Source organism: Limulus polyphemus, unplaced genomic scaffold, assembly GCF_000517525.1.
Source record: "Limulus polyphemus unplaced genomic scaffold, Limulus_polyphemus-2.1.2 Scaffold20, whole genome shotgun sequence".
In the NCBI taxonomy this organism is placed as follows: Eukaryota; Metazoa; Arthropoda; class Merostomata; order Xiphosura; family Limulidae; genus Limulus; species Limulus polyphemus.
In genome coordinates, this window is record NW_013665630.1 from 574481 (window position 1) to 587556 (window position 13076).

At 33.1% G+C, this 13076-nt stretch overlaps 2 protein-coding genes across 2 annotated transcripts in view; one reads left to right on the forward strand and one right to left on the reverse strand.

Annotated features, from left to right (window-relative positions):
- LOC106457964 overlaps nt 1-13076 on the reverse strand; it is a 52721-nt gene that overhangs the window by 23844 nt on the left and 15801 nt on the right. The window contains exon 2 of the mRNA XM_022384277.1: nt 12112-12174. Within this exon, the coding sequence (XP_022239985.1) occupies nt 12112-12171 (60 nt within the window). The 5' untranslated portion in view covers nt 12172-12174. The remainder of the gene's footprint in view (nt 1-12111; nt 12175-13076) is intronic.
- LOC106458152 (synaptopodin-2-like) overlaps nt 10268-13076 on the forward strand; it is a 46437-nt gene continuing 43628 nt past the window's right edge. The window contains exon 1 of the mRNA XM_013917616.2: nt 10268-10414. Within this exon, the coding sequence (XP_013773070.1) occupies nt 10316-10414 (99 nt within the window). The 5' untranslated portion in view covers nt 10268-10315. The remainder of the gene's footprint in view (nt 10415-13076) is intronic.

The following is a 13076-nucleotide window of genomic DNA, read 5'->3' on the forward strand; positions in this document are numbered from 1 at the left end:
GTAATATTAAACATATTAGTTTACTTACAGTTCTCACTTGATTATAACAAGAGTTTCCTTGAATATACATATTGTTATATTAAACATATTAGTTTACTTACACCTCTCACTTGATTATAACAATATCTTTATTGTATATGAATATTTCGAGATAATGTGTTTTCTAATGTAATACTCTTTCTATGCTGAGAAATTTTGGTAAAGAAGGTAAATACCACATTTTCATTATTAAAAACCGAAATTAAATTAAAATATGCTTTATTTTAGCATCAATATGACATGTAATACATTTTTAATGCAGTTATCACAAGCTGGCCCTCTTCATTAATTGTTGATAGTTTTCCCTTTTACGGAGAGGAACTTTGAGTTATAAAGTAGGTTTACTTGCCAACGCCATCTAGCTGTAGATATCATAAGTCAGTTATGAATGTGATCGTAAAAATTACCTTAAGCTCTACAACAAAGTATACTATTCAAATTCTGTTATACATACGTATAATCTATTCCGTAGGCCGAAAAATAGGTTATCCTATGTTTATTTCCAAGTAAATTTAGACAACGTGTTCGACATTTGGACTGTATGTAGTTTCTTTGGACTTTCAGTTCAGGCAGTGTATTCGACACATGGACTGTAGTCTCTCTGAACTCAATTTAGCCTGTTAGACATATGAATTATTGTTTTTCTGGACTTTCAGTCTAGTCGCTGTGTTAGATATGTGGTCTGAAATCTTTCTGGAATTTCAATTGAGGTGGTTTGCTCGACATATGGACTGTAGCTTCTCTGGACTTTCAGTTTAGTCAATGTGTTCCATATATGGAACTTTCGGTTTAGACAGTGTGTTCGACACACAGATAGTAATTTCTTTGGACTTCCAATTTAGGAATTTTGTTCGACATATGGACTACAGCTTATCTCTACTTTCAAAGACAAAGTTTCAAGCTCCACGCTGAGTGCTCCATCAAGTTATGATGTTTTCTTCGATATTAATAGGCTTAAATTTGAGCTATTTACTGTGTTTCTCCTGGCGTGATTTTTGTTTTATAATACAGCGTACTTGAGTTTGTATCGTTTTCTAGGTTAGTTCTGATAGTTGCTTCCAAAAGTTGATACGTACACATTATAACACTCACTATACTCCAGATAGTAATAAAACTAACATAAATACTCTTTCGTAAGGAGAGAAACTAAAACCATATGTAGAATCTCTTGGTTTTATATGAACTTGTTCTAAGGTACATAGTGCTTCATTGCATAATATTTCCAAACAACAACATATGTAGACATGAAATTATACTGCACGAAACTGGTTATGTAAGGAAGTTTCTAATTGATTGTAAGCTAATATACTGTGTACTCGATCTAGGGGTACGGGTAGTGTCTAGTCCTTCTTTGGTGTTATATGTGATGGTCCTGACTGTGGACTATTGCTCTGCAGCCCAATTTCTACTGCTTAGGTCATTCATTTTCGCAGAATACTGATTATATATTAATTTTGATCAAATCAAACGTAATAAATAGTGTAGCTAACTTAACACATCGATCCAACTATCGATATTTTCGGCCGTAATCCCAATAATATCTCATAAGATTCGTCCAGCTTAGGCAACTTATACACTAAGTTGACAATACCAAATAATCCTCATGATAGAATATATACAAAGTTAACATATTAAGTGTAGTAAACATTTAGCCAATGCTGTTAATTTGAACGTAGCTTACAAAAACATAAACATTTCATTTACTATCAATGATTTTCTATATCTTGACAGGCGTGATACCAACACATGCAAATACCTACATAATCCTTCCTAATAACAAACATTAATGATTGAAACATATTATTGTAGCTTTATGGTAATTTTCACAGCACTAAATTGTAAAAAAGTTTTGTAGCTGTTTCCATCACCTTTTCAGAGTTCATAGATTTATATGTAAAAATTGAAGTATTAAAGATGTGGAGTAGTGATGGTTTTAGGGGTATTTTTTTAGGCCTAGAATAAGCTACATCAATTATATTACTAAATATCTTGAAGTAGAAATTTTAGTTTCTAGTTAATAAAGTGGAAAAAGGGAAGAAATAGTTCTGGTTTATAAACATTTTTCTTATTACAATAAAATAAATTTGTTTGTTTTAAAGCGAAGCCATGTTGGTCTACCGCTGTGTCCACCGCGGGGAATCGAACCACGGACTTTAGCATGGTAAGTCCGTAAACTTACCGCTGTCCACTCGGGGGACACAAAGAAAAGGGAGGTGTTTGTAAAATCGAGAGAAATGTTCTAGAGCATGGTTAAAATGTTTTGACAACTAACCCATTGACTGCGGCTGCTCTAAATGCACGCGGAATTTTTTGCAAACCGTACACCATATACGGCACACTCGCACTTAACTGCCGGAGGCGGACCTTACCTTATACGGTAAATCAGCAGTCAATGAGTTAAAACTTAAATAACCAAATATATCATTATTAGTATATTTTATCAGATTGATGTTTCTTGCCATTTTAATTGTGGTTTAATTGCTTTATATATATATAATGGAATATCATGGATTAGAATAGTTATGTGGGCTTGCCACGACCTGATGGTTAGGGTGCCCGACTAACAATTACAGAGCTGCAAATTCAAATCTCCGTTGCCGAACATGCTCGTCCTGTATAGTTGCCGTCTGAGCCGACCACCCAGGTGTAAAAATTCTTGGCTTACAAAAGTTCCGGCCGATCCCAATCTAGTTTTGAAGTAGAAGAAACAGAATAGAACTAAGTTACGTAACTTGAAATTGTGCTGCCATCTGTCGAGACTTTAATAATAAAATATAAAACAAAAATACTTTAAATATTTTAATTTTAAAATTTCAAAATTATTACTCACACAAACTTAATACGACTGTTGTTAAAATAAAATCAACTTACACATATAACCAATATCTTATATTGTTAAAGATAAGCTTCTAAAATATCTAAAAAGGGATTAGCTGGCGAGTATCAAATTAGTTGGGTAAATTTCTGCTGCCCAGTCTTTCAGGCCTTCCAGAAAAGAACACCTTTTTTACCAGATGCAATGCGGCAAAATTCATTATTTAAAACGTAAATTAGTTTAGTAAATAGCAGCAATTATAGCGGTAATTTATGCTCTATTTTCACTGAATTTGCTTGTAATTAATTTATAGCGATAAACAAAGTTGGAAGTATATCCAAAAATAGAGATTTGGAGACCTAAAGTAGAATGGTCATTGAAGTTTCTTGTAATTTTCCTTGTTAGTCATAAATAATACTATTTATTATTAATCGTAATTATTATCGTACAATTTTAGAAGCTCTTCTAGTAGAAGTTATTGTAACTGCATATGTCTATATTTATGACTATATAATTCTTTATGAATTTTCTACATCTTGTTGCAATATATAATTTGTAATACTTATATGTAAATAATTTATTCTAGCAAAGGTGCCTGTAGAAGCGTAGCATTTATTTCGTTATTTTCACATAGATGGCGGCACGGTATATGCGTGTCATTCGTCGACACAAAGGCGATCGCAAGGAGGAAAATTGAAATGGCTGTCAAAATCGTCAAAAAAAAATCAAGTAAAGGAGTTTAGAACCTCTCTGAGAAATATTCAAAAATTCCTGAAAGTTTCATGGTGATCAGACGTCAGGAAGGTCGAACGTTATGATCGCGGTCAAACAGGGTTACGGACAAAAGCCACATTATAGAACTGTTTACCAATAAACCACGTGAAAAATGGTGTATTGAACGATTCCACACTGATCCAAAAGTTGAACTTTGCTCATATAGATTGAAAAGCATTCTATTGTTTAGATCTACATGTAAGTTCAATTTAAATTTTAATTGAATTTTCCAAAACATCGTTTGGCAAATCTTTATTAGTGGTATGAATGGTTTATGGCTTAGGCACTGTGTTTATGATATACTTGTACGACCTATGGGAAGTAATACAACAAAATGGCGACAACTTTTCTGCATATAGCGGAACATAGATAAGCTCGCGAGGAAATAGCGACCGTCGCGGTTTCCTTGAGGGTCTAATATTTTTTCCTGAAGATTAATCTTCGACTACAGCATCCAAATATGTTAGTTATGACCGTCTCTAAAGCAAATGTCTTCATTTTGTAAGGATGCCTACATTATCCACATTAAAACAGTGTCTTGCTAAACTGATATCACAAAATGTTATAGCAATCATGCACGAGTACCTACGGGAAAGTTATCGTGATCGGATATCAATCGTTGTTGTGGTTCGTAGCCTGTACATCACGTAAATCAGTTATAAATAAGCGCCATTTTTATTTAGTATTTATCCTACGTTTCGGCTCTAACCTGCTGCTGGCTTCAGATAAGTCCTGAAAAGGACTAATTCTGTTGGTAGAAGCTTGGATTCGATCCTTGGGTTAGGCTACCAACTACCCTAACGATCATATCCGAGTTGTTGTTTTATTTTAATTAACAATAAAAAAGGAAGACGAAACGATAACGATAATATTATCCATAAATTTACTGTCAGTTAGTTATATTTTAATTTATGATTTATTAGCATAGTACCCAGTGCTGTTTGGCTGAAAATGGCTTTAAATATCCCAAGTTGTTTTGGTCAAATCAACAATATCAATCGTGATTTTTTGCAAAAAAATAAAAAAAAATCACAATTATTTCTTTGCCTAACTAAATATTTTGAGTAAAATCAACAAAAATAACAATCAATAAAAATTCCTAAAGCTATCTTAATCAAAGCAAAACCGGCTATATTTCTCCTGCTTCTTGCATGTGTTTTGCACGACATTTCAAGTTTCCAAAATATAATTTCCTACCTTTTAGTGTCCTGATTTCTGCTGTGTGTGTGGTCAAGTATCGTTTGTAACGTATTCTGACTTCATAACCATTCCATTTAATGACGAATTGATTTGTTCTCTTCTCATTGCAACACAACGTAAATGAAAATTTGCCGGCACCAATCGTTTTTTTTTTTGTAAAGTCATCGTATAGCTGATTCTTGCAAAGAAAGAAAAAGGGAGGAAAAGAGCACGAATGAAGGCTCCACGAAGTTTTAACTCTTTTAACACATAACTGATTAAGTACAGAATGATTAGGAGAAGTCCTCACACTGAGAAGAAACGTAAATAATAGCACTCTTGATCACACATCACACATTACCAAAAAAATCCGGCCTTTTCAAGTTGAGACCAATTGGTCGTCCTGTTTGCTAAAGAATGTTATATTGGTCACTTTGGCCTCAATTTGCGGCCTCAAAACGACCTCTATTTTTTTAATATTTTAATTCTGAGAGTTAAGAAAAATGAGGATGTGAGTTCCAGGTGTCAACGCTTTTCTTAAATATGGGCTGGTGGCTAAAGCGCTTGATTCGCGATATAAAACTTCATATCAAATATGCCCGCCCTTTCAGCTGTGGAGCATTATAATGTTACGGACGATCTCACTAACCGTTGGTAACAAGTAGCCCAAAGGCTGGCGGTAAATAATGTTATCTAGCTGCATTTTCTCTAGTCTATCACTTCAAATTAGAAACCACTACCAGAATAGCCTTCTAGTAGCTTTGCGCAAATTTCAACAAATAAACAATTACCTCAACTCTCCTATTTCAATCCCTTCCCTGTTACGTCTTTTTTTGTAACAGCCAAACTTTTTCAGGCTTTTAATAGCTTGTCTACACACAACCTCCCTCCCTTCTTTACGGGCTTCTCTTTTCCCTCACATGTGACAATTAGTTCAATTTTATCAAGTTCTTAATAATTCATCTAGATTCCCCCAACTTTCTTATTTTATAGCCTTCCCATTCCCCTGTCATGTAAGAATTAGTTCAACTTAATTAAACTCCTAATAATTCGTCTTCACCCCACCCCACTCTCTTATTTATTAACCTTCTTATTACCCTGTCATGTAACAATTAGTTCAACTTAATTAAGCTCTTAATAATTCGTCTTCACCCCACCCCACTCTCTTATTTATTAACCTTCTTATTGCCCTGTCATGTAACAATTAGTTCAACTTAATTAAGCTCCTAATAATTCGTCTTCACCCCACCCCACTCTCTTATTTATTAACCATCTTAATGCCCTGTCATGTAACTATTAATTCAACTTAATTAAGCTCTTAATAATTCGTCTTCACCCCATCCCACTCTCTTATTTATAGCCATCCCATTGCCCTGTCATGTAACAATTAAATCAACTATATTAAGCTCTTAATAATTTGTCTACACCCGATTATTACAAACATGTAACAATTAGCCCAAACAAGCCAAGTTTTAGTAAACTGCCAACGCATTTTTATGCGTGTTTGTCAGGAACAAGATAACTGAGGTTTTTTAATATTCTAATTCCATGTCTTCACATTCTTACTATCACTAAGAATGCAATAAAGCTACACATGTCTTTCAACAGGATTTAAATAAACCTTAAAATAATTGATGACCCTTTTAACCCCTTCTCTCACACCCTTGTGGAAATGTTTAATAAATTACAAAAGCACAACCAGAATTAGTAAACACTGGCGTTGTTTATTTATTTCTTGTTCTTACCATCCCCTTAAAATACATAACGTATAAGCTCGCTACGATAATAATTATTGTATAAGGTTTTGTCGTTTAATATAAGTAAAAATCGCTGTTGTAAGATTTCAAAAAGGGAAAAGAAAACAACAGCCAAAACACTGTAAAAACGAGATATATAACAACAGCTTAATTTAACATTAATTCACCATTTTGATCCAATTTTAAGTTTAAGTTTGTTTTTGAATTTCGCGCAAAGATACACGAGGGCTATCTGCGCTAGCCGTCCCTAATTTAGCAGTGTAAAACTAGAGGGAAAGTAGCTAGTCATCACCACCCACTGCCAACTCTTGGGCTACTCTTTTAACAACGAATAGTGGGATTGACCGTCACATTATAACGCCCCCACGGCTGAAAGGGCGAGCATGTTTGGTGGGACGGGGATTCGAGCCCGCGACTCTCACATTGCACCCTAACCACCCTAACCGCGACGGTTTAAGAGTACAGCATTATTTTGCCTAATATTCTTGTTTAATGTTAAAATTGTACTGTAAACTTATGTAAAGAACTATTAAAATAAGCTTCCTTTTTTTCCAATAGTTTTTTTCCCGAATAAACTTCACAAATTTGTGTTGAAAGAAAAAGTGTTGAAAAGTAAAAAGTAACGAGGATTTCGAATTGCAAATCAAGTGTCTCAAAATCTTGAGGGAAACCTGAAATTAAAAAAAGAGAGTCTTAGATGTCTGTACAAATAAGGCATGTGACTGATGTCGCTGTCATAAAAACACATCAACGCTATATTTTCTCAGTAAAATAAACTGACCCATTGCGTGTCTCCTTGACTCAGAAAAGCGGGTTAGGTCGTTCACATTCTCAAGTTTAGCGAACTTTAGAAAAAAAGTAGATGTTCCAATTACGAAAAATGTTAACATAAGCACTTTAAGATTAATTAGTGTAAACTAACGAACATGTTTTCATCCTCTTTAACGACGTCCGGAAATTATATTAGCGTAATTATTTGCTTAGATGTAAAATTAGGACTCCTATATATTGTCTTGATGGGAAGAGATTCTTTGATATGCGATTTTTTTTCATTAAAATCCAAAAAATAAATCATTTTTTTCTGTTTTTTTATTCTTTATGCACACACGCTGGGCCCCCTGAGTTGTTATTCCGCACATTTACCAACTCCAGAGTTGTTATTTCGTATATATATATAATAATTCCATAGTTTTTATTCCGTATATATAAGAATTCCATAGTTTTTATTCCATATATATAAGAATTCCATAGTTTTTATTCCATATATATATAACAACTCCTGAGTTTTTATTCCGTACATATAAAAACTCCTGAGTTATTATTCCGTATATATAATAATTCCATAGTTGTTATTCCGTATATATAATAATTCCATAGTTTTTATTCCGTATATATAATAATTCCATAGTTTTTATTCCATATATATATATATAACAACTCCTGAGTTTTTATTCCGTACATATAAAAACTCCTGAGTTATTATTCCGTATATATAACAACTCCCGAGTTGTTATCCCGTTTATATAGCAACTGCCGAGTTGTTATTCCGTTTATATAACTACTCCCGAGTTGTTATTCCGTTTATATAACAACTCCGGAATTGTTATTCCGTTTATATAACAACTCCGGAATTGTTATTCCGTATATACGGAGATAATGAAGCGCGTTCTCTAAGTAACACAAAAATCAGTCTGCTTAAGTCAAACGAGTTTTGCTAAAAATCCATTTTTTTTTTATCTAAATAACTTTATTGTTAAGTAGCGTTAGATCTTTCATGGTTCGTTATTTAACACTAATATATGTTTCAGAGAAAGAGTATCAATGATTTGATATCCTAGCAACATGGGCTTCAGTGTTAACAGTGATATGTCTTTGGTATAATGAAACACTATTTGTATAACAAAGATAGAATTTCCGAAAAAAAAATCCATTAATTTCGTGGTTAAAAAGCAATATATTTTTCAGGTAAAGTAGACATCCATGCTATACTAGACTTAATCTATCAGAAGTTCAATTATTAAGTGTAAGAACTACTTAGGTAATTAGTTCTTAACGGTTAAATACTAACAGCTTTTAATGTAAAGACTCTTTTGCTTTTAGAAAGTAACGTTATTTCCCGTTTCAAGGTTAAACTGTGATAAATCGTTCAATTGAAGCGCTAAAGTCCAGAGTTTAATTTCCCGCAGTGGACACAGCAGACAGCCCAATCTGGCTTTGCTCTACAAAAATAAACAAACAGACTTCTCTACATCCATGAGTAAAGTATCATTCTTTTAAAGTAAGTTTGGAGTTAGTTTGTTTGTTTTTTAATTTCGCGCAAACCTACACGAGGGCTATCTGCGCTAGCCGTCCCTAATTTTAGAAAGATGGTATATATTATCATATTTCGAAGCAGAATATTTGCAATTAAAAAATTGTTATGAATTATATATATATATATATATATAAACATGATGTTAGGCATAAAGCAGGTGAACATGATGAAGCATCACCTCTTGTTTCATAACTGAAGAAATTCGACTTTATTGATAACAAATAAATCCAATGTTTGACTGTATACAAAGGGTTGACTATAGTGTGTTAAAATGACTTTGTATGAATACTTTCTAAAACAAAATATTCATACAATCACATCATAAAGATATCTTTAGATCGAGGATTTAGAATTTCCAAGAAGGCGATATTCTTTGTAATTAATAGCATTAAAAAAACAAAAACAAAATGTGTGTCAACTTGGGCATAAGGGCTGTCCAGAAAAGACCTGCAACAAGTAGTACCCCAGTCGTAGTGAGGGGTCTTGTAACAATTAAGGATCCACGAACACACATAGGTCTGTGACGAAGGTAATGCAACCAAGAAGGATCTCCTTCTTGAAAGTCGACACAAGTCACGTGTACACATATTGTTTCCGTAATATATCTGTTCAGTCATCTTCCAGCAGCTGGAGAATGAAATTGGTATTTATGCTATTCCAAAAGATTTACTGGTCAAATCGCTTATGGATTTCTGTGCGATTAAACTATTGAAAAGGGCACGGGATAACCGTCGTTCTTGTAAACTAGATGGATTATCGGAAGAAGCATGGAGGAGTGGTGTGTTTTGACAACATTACAAGGCATTTTGGAAAATACGCTACAAAGCTATTGCCAAGATGCGCAGACGTCAGATAAAATGTGATTGGATGTGGCACATGGACTGCAAGAACATGATAAGGCTCACAAATCGTTGTAATATAACGTACGTAATCTCTGTACATGTTTAATAAAGTCAAATTTAAGAGTTGAACTGAACATTCTTCTAACAAATGCTTTCTTGTTTTATGTAGAAAAAACTTAATCATATTGTTGTTCTGGGCTAATTTTAGAATCCGTTGGGTTTTCGCATTAGGAATGATTGCGTTAAGACATCACTAGTGTAAGTATACAGCCAAGAAAAACAAACAAACCATCTGACAGCTACAAGACCTCCTGGTGGAACAGAAGTTTCCAATTGTCATGAGAGAAGAGTGCCAGAAAATCTTGGGTAAGTGTAGTAAAGTCTACTGTCACGTGACTAAATAAGCAAGTCGATAATGGGGCGTGACAAAAGAACAAATTAAGATAGGGGTTCAGTAGAACGCTGAAATTCATTGCTTAAGCCGCAAAAACGAGCTCGTCGACATTTTATAGATGAAATACAAACGACTTTTTGTTTTCGGTAAATTGACTGAATGTTGTAAGTAACGAAAATATAAAAATTCGTTTTTCTCAACATGCGGAAAAGACAAGTAATCAGACTGGATGCTGGAAGACCATGGGGCTTCCGACTTTGTGGAGGGGTAGGAACTGGACGACCAATTTTGGTCCACAAGGTAAAGTCGAGCTAGAAGTACCACTAGTGAAAACAAACATTTCTGACTTATGAAGTATGATTATTCAGCATTTCAACAGAAATACAGACCACATTAAATTTTTAAAATTCTGTAAAAACTGGGGTGATAAATAAACTTTTAAAACGACTATGGGAAGATGAAAACAAAAAGAATACAAATTACGACGTTTTGCCAATATTACTTTTCACCATCAGATACAATGTACATCTTGTCGAAATTTCATAAAATGTCTTTTTCTCTGTTTTCATATTCCCTTTTAGCCTATGTAAAAGTTTATCTATTTAACGTATTATGGGATTCCTCATTTCTATATGTTTTTCAACGAATACTAATAAGGTTCATCGAAATCCTGAACTTAAGAAAGGTAACAAATGTGCAATTTTTAGATCGAACTAATTTCCCTTAGAACAACATGATAGATCCACTAAAAAATGGGAGATTCGATAAAACAATTATTATGTAGTGATTCTGAGTTCTCTGACATTGACTGAGTTTGAGAAAGAACGAGACTGTGGACACAATGTAAAACAAATCTTAATTTAAACTCAGAAACAGTCAAAGCTAACTAAATGCACAGGACGAACGACAGCGTCTCTACTTGATAGACACCTCTCTACATTATCCTGGGAGTGCTTAAATACAAACAAATAGAGACACAAAAATTCATTAGTAAACATCCTAATAAACTAAGGATACACAATAACTTAAGGGTATTAAAACATGATTTTTAGGGTGTAAACACTCAATCTTACATATTAAGAATTAGTTAACACAGGTTAAACTTTAGGAGAATATCACTATTTACAAAAAGAAGTTAAACTTCACTAACCAAACTGAGGAGTTGAGCATGAGAGAGAAAGAAAGAGATAACTAAGACACCCTACTATTATATACTAAATTCTGTAATACTGCTCTCCAAAGATGCAAGCGCCACCTATATCACTGTTGTTCATTGCCAGTGAAACATATGGGTGGTTTTACTCTCAAGATATCACCTGTTCTTCCTTTAGAAGATACTTTCTACACTCATGCACAAAGTGCAGCTTTACAGCCGTTCCACTCATGGGAAGACCAGGTGTTATCTCAAAAGAATGAAAAATAACAAAGGTAGTTAGAACAAAAGCAATTTATCGACTTTCCTGACCGTATGTTATATGAAAACTAAACACACGAGATTAACTGAAAAATACTACATTAAAACAAAAAAGTAAAAACGTATTGTATGCCTGCATATCACTCCCCTCCCCCTTTATTCAGACCAGTCCTCAAACCTTAACTGTAAAACTAATCTAAACCACACATGTGCACTGGACAATGAGTATAGTAACGCCATTTTGACCATGTAAATACTTATTCATGAAACAGATGACATAGCCCTTCAATAAAGAAATAATAATTCAATCAAAATTCATTTTAAGAATGAAATGGGAGCCTTTAATTACATCGCAACGAAATAACTTTATCGCTGGTTAATTGATAGTGACCACAGCAAATAAGTAAACGCAAAATATACTCTTTAACATAGATAATATACGAGTTTACACAATACAAAATACAAATTCAAATACCAACACAGAATTTACATAATACAATATCACAATACAATACAAACCCGTTAACAAATAATATATAATTATGTGTCCTCTGGTAGAACAGCGGTAAATTTACAGACTTACCACGCTAAAATCCATGGTTCGATTCCTTGCGGTGGACACAACAGATGGTCCACTGTGCATTTGCTATAAAACAAACAATATTATGTAATAGATGATAAAGTCACTTTTACATAGACACGAGAGTGAATTACAATACGAAATGAAATTGGAAGTAAACTTTAACAACAATAATTAGTATCATCAAAATCACAATAGTATAAAACCTAATATGCATTTCCATTTAATAACGATAAAATCTTCAGTTCCAATATCATATTAAATACAGAAAAGTATTTCATTAACATTGATAAATTAAAGATAAGAACGATGGTTTAAAACAGATATTCATAATTACGGTACGAAATCAAAATTATAAATTAAATAACTTGATATTAAAACAAAACATACTACTTCCAAGACGTATAACATGAACCCCTTTACAAAATATATATATATTAAAGCAAAACATACCACTTCCAAGAAGTATAACATGAACCCCTTTACAAAATATACATATATATTAAAACAAAACATACCACTTCCAAGACGTATAACATGAACCCCTTTACAAAATATACATATATATTAAAACAAAACATACTACTTCCAAGAAGTATAACGTGAACCCCTTTACAAAATATACATATATTAAAACAAAACATACTACTTCCAAGAAGTATAACATGAACCCCTTTACAAAATATACATGAACCTATGTGATAATAAAAACACATTATTCATAATGCCTAAATGCATATATATATATATATATATATTAGATAGTCAAGAAATTAATGTTGCTTTTTTGTAGATGAAAAACCCCGAACAACTTATATATCAAAACAAAACATTTATTAAATGAAATAGTCTCCATTCTTATCTATGACGCTTTTCCATCAGGTTCTTAATGCCCTGATTAAAGACATCACTTGGCTTTGAAGTAAAAAACATGTCGATGTCTCTTTAACACCTTCTACATTTGCATA